At 38.4% G+C, this 19,478-nt stretch overlaps 1 protein-coding gene across 1 annotated transcript in view; it reads right to left on the reverse strand.

Moving 5' to 3' along the window:
- The window catches only part of LOC124606770 (aspartate aminotransferase, cytoplasmic-like), an 88,128-nt gene that overhangs the window by 18,339 nt on the left and 50,311 nt on the right, over positions 1–19,478 (reverse strand). Inside the window, exons 2-4 of the mRNA XM_047138824.1 lie at positions 16,431–16,612; positions 528–636; positions 91–308 (exon numbers count right to left, since the gene is read on the reverse strand). Of these exons, the coding sequence (XP_046994780.1) occupies positions 91–308; positions 528–636; positions 16,431–16,612 (509 nt within the window). The remainder of the gene's footprint in view (positions 1–90; positions 309–527; positions 637–16,430; positions 16,613–19,478) is intronic.

Below are 19,478 nucleotides of genomic sequence, written 5' to 3' on the forward strand. Positions count from 1 at the left end.
CTTTTAAAAATTGAAAAGAACATCGCTTTCATTTGTCATAAATCCTGAAGCACTTTGTATTTCATCTAAATGCAAAATCTTTATATTTACCTGCATGACATCAGCAATTTTAATCCACTGTTCCTTTGTAGGATCACAACCAGTTGGATTATGAGCACACAAATGTAACACAATGACAGAATGCTCTGGTGCAGTAGAAAGATCACTTATCAGACCATTAATATCCAAAGATCTTGTTGCATTGTCCCAGTATCGGTACTGCCGTATATCACCAAAGCCAGAGAATTGTAGAATTTTTTGATGGTTATCTGAAATTCAGATTTGGCCTCATTCAAATTGACTTTTCAAAAAGCAGTTTTCTAAGATTCTAATTGTGACATATCAAGTCATGTCACTGACTTTTTTGTGAAATAATTTATATTGAAATGTTATACAGAAAGTAAATATTTTCAATAGCCTTTTTATGATTCCAACAATAAGGCTAAATATATCATAAAAATCTCATTAGAAGGGCAAATACAACATACCCCATGTTGGAGTGGGAACGTAAGCAATATTGAAGTTTAGTATTTTTGACAGAAACTCTGATCCAATTCTGAATGACCCAGTCCCACTGAGTGAATGCACACCAAAGGCCTTGAAAAGATTTAATGGAAAATTATTTTTGTATAAAACCAATAAAAAATACAGTGGCAACTACTGTAACTGCCACTTCAAAAAAAGTAACAGTAATTAATAACAAATAAAATACGAACTCTTTGAAAGAGAAAAACATTTATTCAACTGTTAATGATGCTATTTACAATTAATATCATAGTCATGGTTATAATAGAGGGAAACATTCCACGTAGGAAATATATATCTAAAAACAAAGATGATGTGACTTACCAAATGGAAGTGCTGGCAGGTCGACAGACACATAAACAAACACAAACATACACACAAAATTCAAGCTTTCGCAACAAACTGTTGCCTCATCAGGAAAGAGGGAAGGAGAGGGAAAGACGAAAGGATGTGGGTTTTAAGGGAGAGGGTAAGGAGTCATTCCAATCCCGGGAGCGGAAAGACTTACCTTAGGGGGAAAAAAGGACGGGTATACACTCGCACACACGCACATATCCATCCACACATATACAGACACAAGCAGACATATTTAAAGACAAATGTCTTTAAATATGTCTGCTTGTGTCTGTATATGTGTGGATGGATATGTGCGTGTGTGCGAGTGTATACCCGTCCTTTTTTCCCCCTAAGGTAAGTCTTTCCGCTCCCGGGATTGGAATGACTCCTTACCCTCTCCCTTAAAACCCACATCCTTTCATCTTTCCCTCTCCTTCCCTCTTTCCTGATGAGGCAACAGTTTGTTGCGAAAGCTTGAATTTTGTGTGTATGTTTGTGTTTGTTTGTGTGTCTGTCGACCTGCCAGCACTTTCATTTGGTAAGTCACATCATCTTTGTTAATATCATAGTCAATAATATTTTACACAGAAGAATAAAGTCTACTTACCAGCAGCTGAAAAATAAATAGCTTAAGTTACTCTGGTTGTGCATCATTAAATGGCTGTTAGTACGCATCCCTCTCCTGTCTTCAAGACTACTTTTAATATTCAAATTTTGCTTTAATGGTAGTAATGTATTTTATGGTAATCTCAAACAAATACAGTATTTGTGTTCATATTCCATATATTGTAAAGTTCAAAGCAGAAACTCTTTCACCATTCTGCTTGATTGCCCTATTTACAAATGACGAAGGAATGGTAATTTCCTACATACGTCTGGTAAGTTCAATGATTTCTCTGACATTATCATTGTGGTCTATATGTGATTTCTATGTCATTGGCAGTAGTTACCCTACTGTTTGAATGATTCTCTGGCACAACACTGGATGTTGTTGTGAAAACTGTATAACATTGCAACTGGACGGCTGCTCTTGAACCACTCCCTTATTAAACCCACTTATATTGATTAGTGGATTATAGCCTAACAGTTTAGAATAGTTTGACCACGTGCAACTGTTGAAGGCTGATCGGTTAATATTTGCACGGGAGTTGTCTTGTATCAAATCCAATAAAGCTAATTAGGATGTCATGTAGCAATAATTGGTACATACTTGGTGTTAATTTTCTTTATTTATTGTCTAAACAGCATGAATGAGGCAGTTACTCCCTACATCTGACAAAATAATAATGGCTAACTCATGACAGGTCACCTATTAATGTCGCCACTAGCCATTATTCTTCATGTAGCACTGAATGCACAATCCTCACTGCAGTCCAAATCGTGGGTGTCTGACACGGTTGTTGCATAATCGCAGTATGCAAATGAACACTTATACACATCAACAAATCACTCAATTAATGCCATTTATGTATTTGCTGGAGGTCAGGCCCATGACATTGGGTGACACACACAGCAGTTAAACAATTGTAACTGCAGTCGGCCATCCTGCCAAAATCTGCCCTGCTCACTTAGCAGCCAACAACTCACTTGCTTGGAGTCTCAACACTGACTACTCTCTGCTGCACTCAGCGCTTGACTATCCATAGTACCTACTGTGACCTGTGTGAGGCAATGATATATTGTTCTCAATACATAAGGGGCGGTTGACCCCTTACACTCTCCATCTTGAGGTGCGCCTGTGGAAGCTGCAGTGGAGAGTCAGTTCAAATTCTAGCTTGCTAGAAATGCACTGGCAGGGGAAGTTGACATTCATAAAACCCTGCTGAAGAAACAAGCAATGGATACCACCACACTGCACAGCTGGGGAAGCCTGGCTGCAAGCTGCAGGTCTTGGCATAAGTGCTCCAGAAAGTTGTTGATGCCTTACCCAGCTGTCCTGAATTCGAACCCCCATCAGTGTGTCCTCTTTCAATTTGTTTCTTTCCAATTGATGATGACTTAGCACACAGTCATGGCTGGTTCCCAATATTTGCTGAGCCTCTTTAATGACCAAGTCATTCTCCATATAAGTAGTTATAAAGTTTCAATTGTCATCTTAAAAATAAAATTACGTTTTATTCTTTTCATTTTTGTAGGTACATATCTGCAGTCCTAGTACACATTGAACTCTCCATGCCTAAGTACCATAGCACACTGCTAGGGGAGCCAAAACAAAATGGTGCTGCCACTGATAAGTGGAGTGTTGTTCAGTAATCTGGTGGCCTACATAAGATTCCACAGCCGTGATTCTGGCATGCAGATGTATGAGTGCCACGGAAGTCAGAAGATGACAGCACTGGCAGAAACCCCCTATTCTTGGATGTGTATGCAACCCATCCAGAGTGCACTTGACCAGCTGGCCAGTGACCTATCTAGAGTTGAGCCTGGCCAGTTTCGCACACAGTCTGATATTTGCTTCAACTGATGTGACAAGAGCCAGCAGTGTAGCCACTCCATGGCTTCCAGCTGCCAACTATTGGTGTGTGAGACCTCATGCAACTGGGTAATGGACAGCACTTCATTGAGGGAAGGGTTTTCCAATTGTATGGCTTGTTGCTGGACTTCCTTATCAGAAGTGGTGTGGATTATAACATTGCAAACCACATTGTCGTGTGCAACTCTTTTGACTTGGACACGACGAAACGGCACTTGCTACTAAGGCCATGGAGAGTTGTGTTCCAGGCATGATAAGATGATGGGACTGTTTCTTGCATTGGTAGAATTCAACCCTAACAGCCACAACATGTGAGCAGCAGTGATAATAGGAAGACAACAGCAAGCACAAACTGTCAAAAGACAATGAAGAAGGTTCCTGTAATGGGGCCCACTGCCACAACATCTGATATGAGGTGGGAGAAATCTAGGAGTGAAACAGTGCATGAAATACCTCTGAATCTATGGAAGGCATGTAAATGTTGCTGTAGGTGGTGTCCATGTGCTTCCCAATCTTCTGCTGCCCCATCAAACAGAGGGAACAGAGGAGGAAAAACAGCCAGAGATGAAGTGGGAGAGAGCAACATTGGCATAGCCTGTCCAGGATTGTGAGAAGTTCTGTCTGTTGTTGAACTAACATTTGAAGTAGAGATTCCATATCACAACAAGAAAAATATCACAACCAAATCCAGAAAGCAACCACATAATATGAGGGTTGGAACTTACATAGTGGCAACTATTTATTCACAACTGATACAAAAGAGTTACATGTAGTAATATTGGTAATTTTTGCCTCACAAACTGTAGTATACACTCAATAATAAATGCCTGATGGCCTGAAGTTATCAAACAATTGTAATGTAAAAGAAATGAACCATCGCATAGCAGCAACAGAATCTATTATTCTTTATCTTTGCCGCTCCTGCATGGTGGCTGTAAATCTCTATCTACACATATTGATTAATGATTTAAAAAGAATTCTGTTGTTTCAAGGTTGCATAAAAATGGAGGATGATGACAACACTTTGCAACCGAGCAGCAGTAAGATGACAGGTGCTCTGCAAGATCAACAGCCTCAGCACACAGCACCACACGGCAAGAATGTGAAAAGCAGTAAACTGCTGGCATTCTGGATGTCAAGGCCAGAATTCTGGTTCTGCACATGGAAAGCGGTTTCTGCCAACATGATGTACAGGATGATACATTACTGTTCCATTGTGTTGTTGCCCACTTAAGTGAAGTTAAGTCATTGCAGAAGGTACTTTATGCATGCCTAGTTATGCAGCACTTAAGGTCTGCCTAATTGAGTACTTGGCACAGTCACCAGAATACAGGCTCTGCAGCGTAATGGCAGTTGATGGCTTAGGAAACATGTCCACCACCCAGCTACTTTGCAACCTGCACTTGCGAGTGGGACTGACCTATTTTTCAAACAGTCCCTCCATATAATACAGTTCAGCAGTCTTCCAGAGAACATGAGACTTATCCTCACAGCGGATAAAAATGCTGCACTGCATATGGTGGCAGACAAAGCTGAAAACACAGTGGCTAGCATAAAAGGATAGTGCAAGAGTAGTCATTCTGCCAGCAGCCCAGGCCAAAGTATTTCAGCAGCCACCAGAAACTTCTGCCCTGATTCAAGTGTGCTGGGTGAAGCATTGGCCCCTACATCTGATCAACTAGCCCTAGAAGTTAAAGCACTTGCAGAATAGGTGGGAGCACTACACAGAGCACAGTATTCAGGAGAACAAAGCCAGGGCAAACAACAGGATTGTGATTAACTAGATGGTGGATGGCACCAGAACAATATGAGCAGCTGGTGCTGATATTACTGCAGTTCCACAACAAAGCACACACTTGCTCAGCCCTGCATCAGTAACTAAACTCACCCAACAGCTGCTAAAGGGCTTAGCTCAACATTCAAGCCACTCTCCCTCTGCCACAACCACCTTGCTCATTTTTAAGGAGTCTCATACCCACACTTTTGTTTATAGCTTGCACCCAGGTGAACAATGTGCAAAAATGTCTGTGTTGTATTCCACATTGACATCTCAGTTCATTGACTCAGTGGCTTCTCCGTGTGCGTCTTCAACAATGGGATTTCAGGCTCATAATGGACAGGAGTATCAGGATGACACACATGCATATAAGAAGAACAACACTTTTCCACTGGTCGCATGCACAGACACAATACACATGCGCTGCAACTACATTACCACCTTTCCTGGCTATGAAACCTTCAACTTTGAAGAACTGAGTTTTTATGGCAGTCCTATGCAGATCCTCACCCATGGATCACTTTTGGTCAGTTTCACCCACTCACAGAAAATTTAAAAGAGGCTCTTCGTGACAGACAAAATATCACAGTTTTTAGGGATCACTGGCTCTAACATCAGTGTTTTACCAAGTAAATTGTTTCAACCGGACTGTATGAACACTCCCTTCTACATCATGGCAGCTAATAACACATCCATTTTGGCATATGCTAAAAAGAGATTGTTCATCGGCATAGGTCTACAGGATCCAATCATAAGGAATTCATAACTGCATACGCCGGGAAACCTACTGTTGAGGCGGACATACTACACCATTTCCAGTTACTCATGGATGTCCTCATGCCTGACAGCTCAGGCATGTTGTTATATGGACAATTTCCTCATATTTTTTGAATCACTGACACAGCATGCTAAGCATCTATGACTTCTTTTTGAATGACTCCAACAAGCAGGGGTTGTGATAAACACAGCTAAGTATGTTTTTGGGCAGGGTAATGTCATGTTCCTAGGGTTTCAGATGTCAACAGCAACCGTTTTGCCTCTAGTGGAATGAGACAGACTGATTTAGGAAATGACATGACCAAGGAAATTCAAGGACCTATTATGGTTTTTAGGTATGCTCAACTACTATCAATGCCACCTACCTCTTGTGGCATCATTGCTCACACCTGTCGCCATGTTGCTTAAGGGAAAGCATATGGTGACTTGGAGTGAGCAAGCAATAGCCACATTTCAGTCATTGAAAGAGTATGTCATACAAACTGTACTGCTGAGTCATCCACACAAAAACATGCAGACAGCTATTATGGTGGATGCAAGCCAGGTCGTGGTAGGCACTGCCCTCCAAGAGCACACTGATGGCACATGGCAACCCTGACATTCTTTTCCATGCTGTTACCAGAGAACTGAAGAAACTGAAGTGCCATAGATCAGGATATGAATGTCACTTATGCAGCTGTAAAGCACTTCCATGAGTGTGTGGAAGACATAGGGTTCATGATTTTCATGGACCACATCCTCATCACCACACTGTTTGAAAAAGGATCACCTAACAGTGTGTTTGGATAGATCAGACAGGTGGAATTTATTTCTCAATTTACCATTGATGTCTGCCATGTAAGTGGCTGCATGACTATCATTGCCAACTGTTTATTCAGACATTTCACCAGTTCTAGGGCCATGTAATGGAATCACATTGCACATGCCCAGGTGCTGGACAGGGGAGTCAGACATGCTAAGGTAACAACAGGTTTCAAGTCTACAATTATGGAGAGTCAAATCATGACGGGAAAATGTAACTCTGTCATGGGATCTGGCACAGTGTACCAGTGTGCCTACATTCCACACAAATTCCAGAGAATCATTTTTTCGGCCTTCCATAATCTTGCACAACTGGGAGTATGGGCTATGGAGAAACTAAGGAAGAGTTAGGTGGTGTGGCCCAGGGTTGACAGAGATTTCCAAACATGGGAAAGCAGTGTGATGGATGTCAGCAGGGCAGAATTGGCAACCATGTCTTAGACCCACAAGGATCATTCATCGCACATTCAGACAGATTTGGGCACATCCATGTAGACCACATGGATCGGTCCCCTTCCATACTCCAGTGGCTTCTGTTACCTGATAACCTTACTGAATTGCTTTGCCCACTGGCTGGAGGCCGTACTTGTGACAGACATCACAGCAGGTACAGTAGCAACGACTATCTTAGGGGAACGGATCGCAAGGTTCAGCCCACCACTCACCATCATGATGAACAAGAGCTGGCAATTCATTTATTTTATTATTTATTTATATGTCAGTTTCAATAGGATCAAATTGAGGAGCAAATCTCCAAGGTCATGGAACATGCCAGTACATGAAATTACCAAATCAAGATGGCAGCTAGTATACAAGTTGTAGAAAATTGCTCCGTAAACTACGAGTTTTTATCGTCAGTGAAGTATCGCTCGTGTGGTGAAAAAAAGAAAATCGGTGTTAGAACGTGTCCAGTAAAACATATATGGTATCATTCAAGCTGCTTCGCAAAAGTAAATCGCAATAATGTATTTTCGTGTGACTGTAATCATCCGTGTAACGGCCGAGAAGCTGCCACAGTGATGTGTAACTCTGAACTCGAACTAAGTGTGAAAAATGAAGTACTCAAAGACTTAAAAGCAGCTAGAAAGTACATTAAATTATTAGAAAACATGATTCAGCTTCTTACTGAACCCGCTGAAACATCAGTTTTTATGCCAAAAACAACATACTCTGCCAACAGCACAGAAAATGAGGTAGGCCTAAATATTTACTCCAATAGTCATGGACGTGGTCTTGCGGAAATTCTTAATAATCATCAGGACTTAAAAGCCTACAGTTGCGTATAACCAGGTGCTCCAATGCAGGAAATTATAAAGGACATCATAAAAGAAAATAACAAAAGCACAAATCATTATATTTTATCAATTGGAGGTGCCAATGATGTGTACAGGAATGAGTCACTGAATGCTGTGCACAACTTAAGGAAATTTCTGGACGGTGCTAAGAAACAGTACATGATTGTCACTAGCATTCCTTGTAGACATGACCTTATCCCCACTTCATGTGTAAACGCTGAAATTAGGGAAGCCAACTCACAATTTCAGGAAACATGCAAAATGTATCCAAATACAAACTTTCTTTGTACAGATTTTCTTAAGAGAGACTGCTTCACGAAACATGGGATGCATCTGAACAAAAAGGGCAAGAAACTTTTGTGTGGGAAAATCAGTGAAATGCTAGAGAGACTGAACAAACATAGTGACAGCATGTCATTACCATTAGCTCCAACAGTTTTAAAGCAAGCACCAGCAGAAGTATTTCCACAAAAAATGCTAAAAGCATCAGAAACAATCACAGCAACAACAACAAAAGCAGCAACAGCAGCTACATCAACAGCAGAGCCACTTCTGCTACCAGCAATGGCAACAGAATCAATGGTAGCTGGACCAACTCCGCCAAAAGAAATAAAAGCATCAAGAACAGTTACACTAACAACAACAAATGCAGTAACAGCTCCATCAACTGCAGAGCCAGCCCTACTACGAGCAGGAAAATCAACAGCAAAAGCAACAGAACCATCATTAGCAACAGCAGAACCATCCACAATAGCAGCAGAATCAACTCCAACATTAGCAGAACCAGTACTGTCAACAAAAAAACTTCAGACAGCAGACGAGGCCAGTGCCTCTATACCATCTAAATGATTTTTTAGTGGAAACCAGAAAGAGGAGGAAGCCCACAAGAGAAACAGAGATTTGACCTCATTTAAGTCAGTAAAGCAGAGAAATCTACAACAAGGTATTTACAACTTTAAAATAATCCACCAGAATGTACAGGGCTTGAGCAAGAAATATGAACAATTAGACGTGTTTGTAAATGAAACTATGCCTGATGTGCTTGGTATTAGTGAACACTGGCTATCTGATGCCAAATTAGAACTTTTTAAACCTCTAAACATGGTACTAGCTAATAAGTTTCACAGATCTACTATCAGAGGTGGGAGCGTATCAATGTATGTAAAGAGCACATTTGATTTTAATTCTGTAAATGTAAGTAAATATTCATTAGAAGGAACAATTGAATTATGTGCAGCACGTATAAAGATACCAAATGATGAAATTTATGTTATATGTTTATATAGACCGCCAGGTGGAAACTTTGAAGTTTTCTTAACAAAGTTTTGTGACATGATAGAGAATGTTTTTATATCACACCTGAACAAGTTAGTAATTATAGGAGATTTCAACATAAATATATTAGCAGATAAGTTACACACTAGACTATTCAAGAATACTCTGCCTGAATATAATGTAAGATACCTGATAAACACTGCAATGAGAGAGACTGAAATATGCCAGTCCGCAATAGATAACATAATCACTGGTATTCGTCTTTACGATCTTATATCTTCTGTTATTATAAGTGCTTTGTCAGACCACCATGCAGTAGAACTAAGTGTGCACATAAAAAAGGTTCCTACACACAGTTGCTATATATATATTAGGATGAATACAGACCAAAATATAACTCAGTTGAATAATATGCTAAGGAATGTGGATTGGAACATTGTTCTAACGACACTTCATAGTTATGGCAAATTCTCAAGTGAACTATTCTACATTCTTAACCAAGCCTGCCCATTAATAAAAAAGAGAATTCAGTCACATGCTGTAACCCGAAACTGGATATCAAGTTCAGTCACTGAGGCTAGAGAAAAACTAAAGATGGTATGAGTATGCTATGTTAAATGACTTGAGCAATAAAAAATTAAAAGAAGAGTTCAAAAAGTATCAGAAATACTATGTAGACCTCCTAATTTCAGAAAAACAGAAACATTTTGAAAGTGTCATTCAGAACTCAAATAATATCTCCAAAACATCATGGTCACTAGTAAATAGAGAAATAGGTAAATCTGGGATCCATACAACTGAAAATCACTTGCTGATAAACGGTACAATAGGAACTGATGAGAATAAGATAGCAGATCTATTTAACAATTACTTTGCTTCTGTTGGCTCCAGCATAAACAATCAGCTTAAAAATCATAAATACAAATTCAGAGGAACGCCAGTGTCAGGAAGTATATTTTTGATGCCAACAAGTAAAGAAGAAATAATTAAAATAGTGAGTAGCTTAAAGAATTCCCATGCAGCAGGATATGATGGGCTTAGTCTGGACACTCTTAAGAAATGTATACATAAAATTGCATCACCTTTATCAACAGTTATCAATTCTCATATTGAAGATGGTCTATTTCCAGATGAGTTGAAAATTGCCCGAGTTGTGCCTATTTTTAAGAAAGGAAACAGGAATTTAGTAGAAAACTTTCGACCCATTTCTGTTCTTCCAATAATATCCAAAATCTTTAAGAAAGTAATATACATAAGAATCTGGAACTTCCTGGTATGCAAAAAAGTGATTTCTAAGGGGCAGTATGGGTTTGTCAAGGGGTCATCCACCATTACAGCGGCATCCAACTTAATCAAAGGTGTCACTCAAGCAATAGATAATAAAGAACATGTATGTGGCACCTTTCTAGACAAACAAAAAGCGTTTGACTGTGTTAATACGACCATATTGCTGGACAAACTGTGGAACTATGGCATTCGAGGCACAGCCCATAATCTGATGAGGTCCTATTTGACAAATAGGAAGCAGTTTGTGTCTATTAGCACTACAGAGGGAGCATACAAATCAAACACCACTGACATAAATTTTGGTATTCCACAGGGGTCAATATTAGATCCACTTCTTTTTATTATCTACGTAAATGATATTCAGTCCATAACAAACCATGCAACAGCTATCTTATATGCAGATGATACCACGTTAATATGCAGCAATCCAAGCTATTCACAGCTCGAAGTGGAATCCAATACTGCAGCAGGCTTAATTCTGCAGTATTTTAGTGAAAAGAAACTAAAATTAAACACAAAAGAATCTGTCTATATTGAATTTTCATCTTGGGAGGCAAAAAACTCATGAAAACCAAATCTTAATGGGTGACAAATACATTAAAAAACAATACTCGACCAAATTTCTTGGCCTGACACTAGATGCAGAGTTAAACTGGTCTGATCATGTGAATGATATTTGCAAAAAGCTTTGTACTACCATATATGTCCTAAGAAAACTGACACCTTTTTGTAACATCACCACTCTGAGGCAAATATATTTTGCACTACTTGAATCCCATCTAAGTTATGGGACAGAGGTATGGGGATCCACCAGTAAAGGTAATATGAAAAGTGTACTTACCTTACAAAAGAAGGCACTTAGAATTATGGGAAAGAAATGTGCCAGGGAGTCCTTCAGAAATTTGTTTAAAGAATTTAAAATACTAACTATTCATAACCTGTATGCGCTGAAGATAATCATTATGGCAGCAAACAGTAACAAAACACTTAATAAAGAAATACACGATCACAACACTAGAGGTAGAGAGAGACCCCACATCATCTCTCATAGAACAACACTTTATGAGAAAAGCCCTCACTATGCAGGCATAAAACTACTGAATTGCTTCCATCCTAATATCTCCAAATTGCCCATTACAAAACTAAAAATTAAATTAAAATTGTGGCTCCTAAACAATCCTGTATATTCAATAGATGAGTTTCTAGATTTAGTACACTCGTATGATGGAAAACCATCTATCTAAAAATATATGTAATCTCAGATCTTAGACTGTGTCACAAACCGTAAATATTTGAATGTCAGATATTAATACTGTGTTACAAACTGTAGATTTCTTAATCTAAGTATGGCAATAACAATTTTTTTATGTATAGTCCATATATGTAACTCTGTTCTCTCAACTAAATTCAGAAAAAGTTGTGTAGATAAAAGTGCCAACCAATAATATGTAACCCTAGTAAGTAAGGCTCTGACTTATCCAGAAGACTGGAACAAAAAAAAACCTTTTTTTGTAATCAGTTGATATTGGATCAAAATAAATAAAATAAAAATAAAAAAAATAAAACAACATAAAAGTAATAACAGATAAAAATAAAATGTTTATGAACCCAAAAAAAGTCATTCCATAAGTTTAATAAACGCAATCAACAATACAACAAGAATCAGCTTAATTTTTCAAGGAACTCCTCAACAGAATAGAAGGAGTGACCCATGAGGAAACTCTTCAGTTTCAATTTGAAAGTGCATGAATTACTGCTAAGATTTTTGAATTTGAGCAGTAGCTTATTGAAAATGTATGCAACAGTATACTGCACACCTCTCTGCACAAGAACCAAGGAAGTGAGTTCAAATGTAGATTGGATTTCTGCCAAGTATTAACTGTGAAAGAAGCTGCTTATTCTTGGGGATAAGCTAATATTGTTAACAAGAAATGACAGTAAGGAATATGTATACTGAAAGGCCAATGTCAAAATACCCAGACTCATGAACAGGGGTCCTTACTTCAGGAAAGCCTACAACTATAGTTGTTCTCACCATCAGCTGCCCTCCACCCAGCAATGGTATGATGGAGAGGTTGCATCATATCTTGAAGGTGTCATTGTTATGTGTCAACACTACATGAACAGATGCACTGCTGCTCGTCCTGTTGGGCCTGCATTTGGCAATCAAAGAGGGTCTACAACATTCAGCTGCACAGCCGTATAAGGCAAAGAGCTATGTCTGTCAGTGGAACTAATTACCAACAAGCTTTCAGACCTACCTCCACCAGCCTCTGTTACCAAGTTCAGTTAACACCTCAGAGAAAAGATGACCAATATACATTCTCCACGCCACAGTTACATGGACACAGGAACATCTTCAAGCACAAGGAGCTCTCAGTATACCTTTCATCTGGTTGCAGGATGACTCAGTCTGCCCACCACTCATGCCACAGTATGGTGGCCTGTACAAGGATCTGCAGTGTGGACCACACACTTTTAAAATTTAATACTTGGGATGAGACAAAATGGTTTCCATCAAGTCACTGCAGCTGGCACTCTTGGACATGAAGGCAGCAGAGGAGACTGCTCCAGTACCATCCACAATGCTGCTAGCCACCGCCAGACAGTGCAGTGCCAAAGGACCACACCCTGACTGGCTGTCACCAGTGGGAACTGCCACTAGCTCCGATTCCAGAGACTATGAAATCTGACTGTACTGAAAAACACCAGTTCCCCAACATACATGGTGCCCAAGTATTTTTTTAAAAACTGATGTAGTGACACAGATCAACAAACAAGTGACAAAATACAGTCAGTGTTAAATATCTGTAACTGAAGGACTTTGGGTCACCCTCTATTGGCACAATTCCCTATCTTGTGATATTGTATGTTGTTCTGAGATATAGAGTGAAATTAAAGATGTTATGGTGTGCAATCTGTGTTCTCCATTGCATTATCTCCACTTTTGATGACATCCCTACAAACCTATGAAGAATGTTTTGAGAATAATTCAGTTTTCATATATATTGTAATGTTAAATGACGCATTATAGTTATATTATACAAAACAAAAATATTCAATTACAGAATTCTTGCACAGTATAATGTTGACATTTCCTGTTGGGGAGAGTCTTGTACATAGAGGATAGTGTACCTAGAAAAAGTGATGCTTTTTGGCTGGTACTTCAGTGTAATGACTAATTTTAGAATGACTCAAAGGAATGCATACTAGCAACTGCCATAAGCAGTTTCACCCATTTTCTACAGTTTTTTTCACATTTAATTCCTGTATAATATATTACGGCTATTTGGTATATATTGTCAATTATTCTTTTATGGTAAGAAAATTCTATACATTTTTAGAAATATTTATGTAACATGTGGACAGTTAAGCCATACTTTGTCAGTCATACAGCATCTTGCAGCTTGAAACAGAAGAAGGTCTTTTACCATGGACTGAATTTCTTTAATGTCTTAACAATTTTACCTGTACTGAAAATAGAAATCTGTGTTAATTTCCAACAGTATACTTAAAAATCATTGAACTTGTAACTAGTTTTTGATAATACTTGTGCTTAATTTGGTTTCAGATACTGATTATTGATGTATAATAGAGTAATAATGTAACAGATAGATGATTAAATACAGTATTGACAAGGTTTTCTCATTTGTAGTACTTTTAAATTTCAATAGAATATTTGTTCCTAGATACCTGAAATGTTATGTTTTGGAACTGCTTTGACATTTGTAAAAACCTGAATTTTTCAGAGCAATTTTTATAATTTCAGAAGAAAGACTGCAGCACATACAAAGTGAGTGCCGTCATTCACAAATGGAAAATGAAAATACATGAAATTTCTGTTACAGGGCTGGCTAGATGCAAAAGTTTGAAATGTGAACCAATGTTTACTCTCCCCTTGCTGTTACAATGAGGTTTCATGGTATTGTTGATGCCACTTCCCTATTTATAGTCAAGTTTGATTCCTGGCTTAGAGTCAGAAAACACCAAGAGAATGTCCATTTCATGGAATAATGATGCAGCTGGAGACAAATGAACCTTACTTGAAAAAACAGTACCCTGGTGACTATAAAGCTGTCGAACAACTCACAGTAAAAAATTGTCTAGATACTAACATATTGTGGCAGATGCGTTTCTGCTGCACTGCCCCTGTACAGTCCTCTTGTCTGTGGATTCTCCAGCAGTTTTATAGTTATACTGTTTTTCAGGTGAAGTTGGTACACACTGATGTGCCAAAACATTATGACCATCTGCTTAATTGCTGGTCTGTCCATCTTTGGAATGAAATACATAACTGAGTGCACACCAAGGATCCAGGTTTATGGAGGTACACGGCAGTAGGTTTCTGTGAACAGGTCACGTAATTTGTGTAAATAATGGGCTGCTGATTTGCGTATTCGGTGATGGTGCCCGATAGCAACCCAGATAGGTTCCTTAGTATTTATATCAGGCAAATCTGGTCACTGAGACAGCAACATGAGTTCACTATAACGCTCCTCAAACCACTGTAGCACAATTCTGGCTCTCAGACACAGGAAATTATAATGCTGTAGGATGACATCACCAGCGGTGAAGATATCAAGCATGAAAGGATGCAGAAGGTTCACAGTTGTCAGCGTGCCTTCAGTTACTACCACAGGTCCCATGCGAGTGCAGGAGAATGTCTCCCTTAGAATAATACTGCTCCCATTAGCCTGTTCCCATAGTGCGCTGCAGGTTTTGAGGCACCATTCAGCTTGATGACAGCATTTGTGGAGAGAACCACAGATCTAGTTTAGCAAAAATGTAATTCACCTGAAGAGCCAACATGTTTCCATTGATTGATGGTTGAATCTTGATAGTCTTGTGCCCACTGCAATCATAATTGACAATGTCATTGGATCAACATGTGAACATGTAATAGGTGGTCTGCTGTGAAGGTCCATTTTCAACAATGTACCTTGATCCATGTGCTCTGAAGCACTTGTGCTTGCACCACCATTGTGCTCTTTTAGCAGAGATGCCACAGATCACTGTCTATCCTTCTTTACAGAGCAGAAAAACATTCAAACTCCACATTCTGTGAAGAGTCATGGATGTCCAACCATTTAGCACATAGTGGTAATTTCATTGTCCTCTTACCTCTTTCCGCAGATGCTTATGACAGTAGCTTGTGAACTTTCAACTAGCTGCACCATTTTTGAGATGTTCACAAGCTCTGTGTAAAAATAATCTATCCTTTGTCCAACACTTATTTCAACAGATTTCCCTTTCGCAGCCTATATCTTCACTAGGGCGATCCCTGATCCATGTCTGATCTGCTTACATTCTTTTGTTACCATGTCACATCCCTTCTCCTCCATCAGATGACATCCAGTGTCATGGAGGGTAGTGGTCATAATGTTATGGCTTATCAGTGTATGCAGATGAAGAATGTATACCCTACATATGTATGAGAAAGCACAACTTGCAGATCTTGATTGATGTATGCATCTTTTAAAGACACCTGAAGGTGAAACCATCTAATTTCAAAACGACAATTGCTGCTGAGTGTTTGAATGTCTGTTTAGTTGTGCATGTGCATGTGAAGAGACTGAGCGTAATAGCTAGCGAACACTGTTTTCTGCTACAGGTATTTATGTAACACACATCAGTCTGCTATAGATGAGTGGTCATCTTTCACGTATTTCACATATTATTCCATCCAGAAATATCCATTATTATAATAATTTCAGAACTGACAGGATGTAAAAATTACATAAGTAAATACAGCAGAAGAAAAATTGAGAAAATTATAATTTGCCAACGATCTTATATGTTCTACATCGCAAATACAAAAATAGTATTGTAGACAGTATTGCCATACCCGGTTTTCAAGAACAGCTCTTGATGTTTCACCCAACAGGAGTTTAGTGGCAGCAGAACTGAGTGACTCAATCCCAAGAAGCATTAGATATTCATGGTTCAGGCTTTTGTCAGCAGCCACTTTCTCTCCAATTCTTTGCACTATTGGTAAGACCCATGGCTTGCCTTCATTGTCCTTGTAAGCTAAACAATGATAAGTTCTGTGACATTTTGAAATAAAAGTAAAATGTAAACTTGTGAAAAACAGCACATAAAAATATTGACATATTGGTATTGGAATGTGGCATAGTCTCTCATACAGATCATCAACATTAAGCATATAAAATAGTTATGTCCATACCAAGCGTATAACTTTATTTTTTGTACTCTACAAACATGATGCATTAGCTACTTCAGACAGTATTACAAAATATCCTTCCAGATAGTCCACTTGCTGTTTTGGAAACAATAACTCTTTATTATACTTATTGCTAACTAGCATTTTTATGTGATAATGCATTGCTGATGTTGTTCAGGAGGACAATGCAACAGGCACTGAAGTAAATACAGCCTCATGAAATACATGAATTGCGAATATGGACAACCATCAGCTGTATAATGGAATGACGACAATGAAAATTTGTGCTGGACTGAGACACGAACCAGGATTTTGCACTTATCATGGGCAATTGCTTACCATTAGGCTATCTGATCATGTCACGCAGCCAGACCAAACTTGGTTATTGATATATGTGAGTTTGGATATGGCCATGAGCTAGCTTGGATGCCTAATGGTAAAGTGACCACTTGTGATAAGAAGGAAACGTGGGTTCGAATCACAGTCCAGCACAAATTTTCACTGTTGTCATTCCATTATACAGCTGATGGTTGTCCATATTAACAACTGTGAATGCATTTTGTGTAAGCAATTTTGTGTGTATAATAGATCAGTCAATTTGGCCTGTCATTCTGCAGTGAATTTTCCCAGACATTATATAAACAGGATCTTCCCTTACACAGCACTTTGTTCTTAACCTGCTCTCATGACGCTGCTCTCTCTATGCACTTATCAATGTACAATAGCCAGTTGTTTTCTACACCTTTCTTTAACTGCACTCCAGCTTTTGACCCAACTTCACAATACTACTTCATATTCTCAATCATTATTAATGATCACAGGAACTAGAACTGGTGGTTGTAATGATAAAAAATACATGCTGAATTCTATGTTCAAATGTTCCTTTACAAAGGTAGATCCAGGAGTACTACACATTTTAACTCTTGCAGCACCTTGGAGGTGAATGATATAGTTATTAATGTCAGTGGTATTGACAAACAGTTGAAGTTGTTAAAATTGAATGAGCCTCTTGGGTCCATTGTAATCTCTGTCAGATTCTATATAGAATTTGCAGGTGAGCTACTGTTGTTCTTAACCATAGTTTATCATGTATCTCCCAAACAAAAAATTATGTCCAGTGTTTGGAGGAAAGTACAGATCACAATCTCTGGAATGTCAACAAAACAACTGTCTAATATAATTGAAATCTGTCTATTGTAAAATCATAGAACATATGACTGAGCTGAAACATAATGAGGTATCTTGAACAGAATGACTTCATTTATGCTTTATGCTGAAAATATAGCTCACTCATGATACTCTCATATTATAACTTGAAAGCCTTGGGTCAAGGGAATCAAGTGGATGAAGTTTTCTTCTTTTATTTCTGAATACTTCTTGACTCTTAATCACACCAACATACATTAACAAAGGATGATTATATGGGGTACTGAATTGAACAAAATTGTAATTGGATTTGATAAGATGCTTTAATATTCAAATATCTAAAACTATACACTACACAAAGTGCAAAAACATAATAGCTAGGAGATAAATATAATATCAAGGAGTCACAGATGGAATCAGTTAGCTGATACAAAGGATCACATAGTATCAATAATAGGTAAAGGAAGTGGCAGACAGTTTCATCTGTAGGATATTGGGGAAAATGCTGTTTATTTATGAAGGGAATTGTATACAAACATATGTGTGACCCATCCTAGAATATTGGCTAAGTGTGTGACACACATACCAAATAAGACAACATATTGGACATAAGTCAAGGAGGGCAGCACAGATGGTAACAGGTTTGTTTGACTTGTAGTAGAGCATCATAGAAATAGCAAAAACCTGAACTAGGAGGCTTTGGGCTTCGTTTCACAAATTCTATTAGACTTTGTCAATTTCAGACATAGAAAAAAACTCTTGTAGAGAGTCATACAACTGTTCATCATATTTCCATCTAACAATGTCTCATGTGTCCTAAACAAATATGATTACTTAGTTTACTCATATCAACCTTAAAGGGGTGATATGTAGTGATTACCTAAGAGAAGAAGAACTTCTTATCCAACATTACTAAAAAAAAATCTTTACTGTTGATAACAGGTTTCAGTAAAGCTAAGTTACCATCTTCAGATCTTCATAAAGGTTATTACAAACATCTTGTGCCAGTGTGTAGCTGGCACAAGATGTTTGTAAAAGCCTTTATAAAGTTCTGAAGATGGTAACTTCATTTTACTGAAACAGGTTACCAACAATAAAGTTTTTTGTAGTGATCTTAGCTAATAAGTTCTTCTTCTCCTAAGAAATATGATCACATTTAAAATACCAAAACAAAATTCTATACTACATTACCAGAAGATTTGAAATGAGGAAAGTTTGTAACATAAGCCTGACTGCTGTATTTTGAATTTATTCACAAAGCTCAAGCTCAATTTTTAATTGGAAAAGTTGTTATAAAATTTTATCACCTCAAAAATATAAAGTTACATAATTAATCTTTTGTTTTGTGGTGATCACTTGATAGCAATGAAGCAATAGCGCCGGCCGGAGTGGCCATGTGGTTCTAGGCACTACAGTCTGGAACCGAGCGACCGCTACGGTCGCAGGTTTGAATCCTGCCTCGGGCATGGATGTGTGTGATGTCCTTAGGTTAGTTAGGTTTAATTAGTTCTAAGTTCTAAGTTCTAGGTGACTGATGACCTCAGAAGTTAAGTCGCATAGTGCTCA

Source organism: Schistocerca americana, chromosome 3 (genome assembly GCF_021461395.2).
Source record: "Schistocerca americana isolate TAMUIC-IGC-003095 chromosome 3, iqSchAmer2.1, whole genome shotgun sequence".
Taxonomy (NCBI): Eukaryota; Metazoa; Arthropoda; class Insecta; order Orthoptera; family Acrididae; genus Schistocerca; species Schistocerca americana.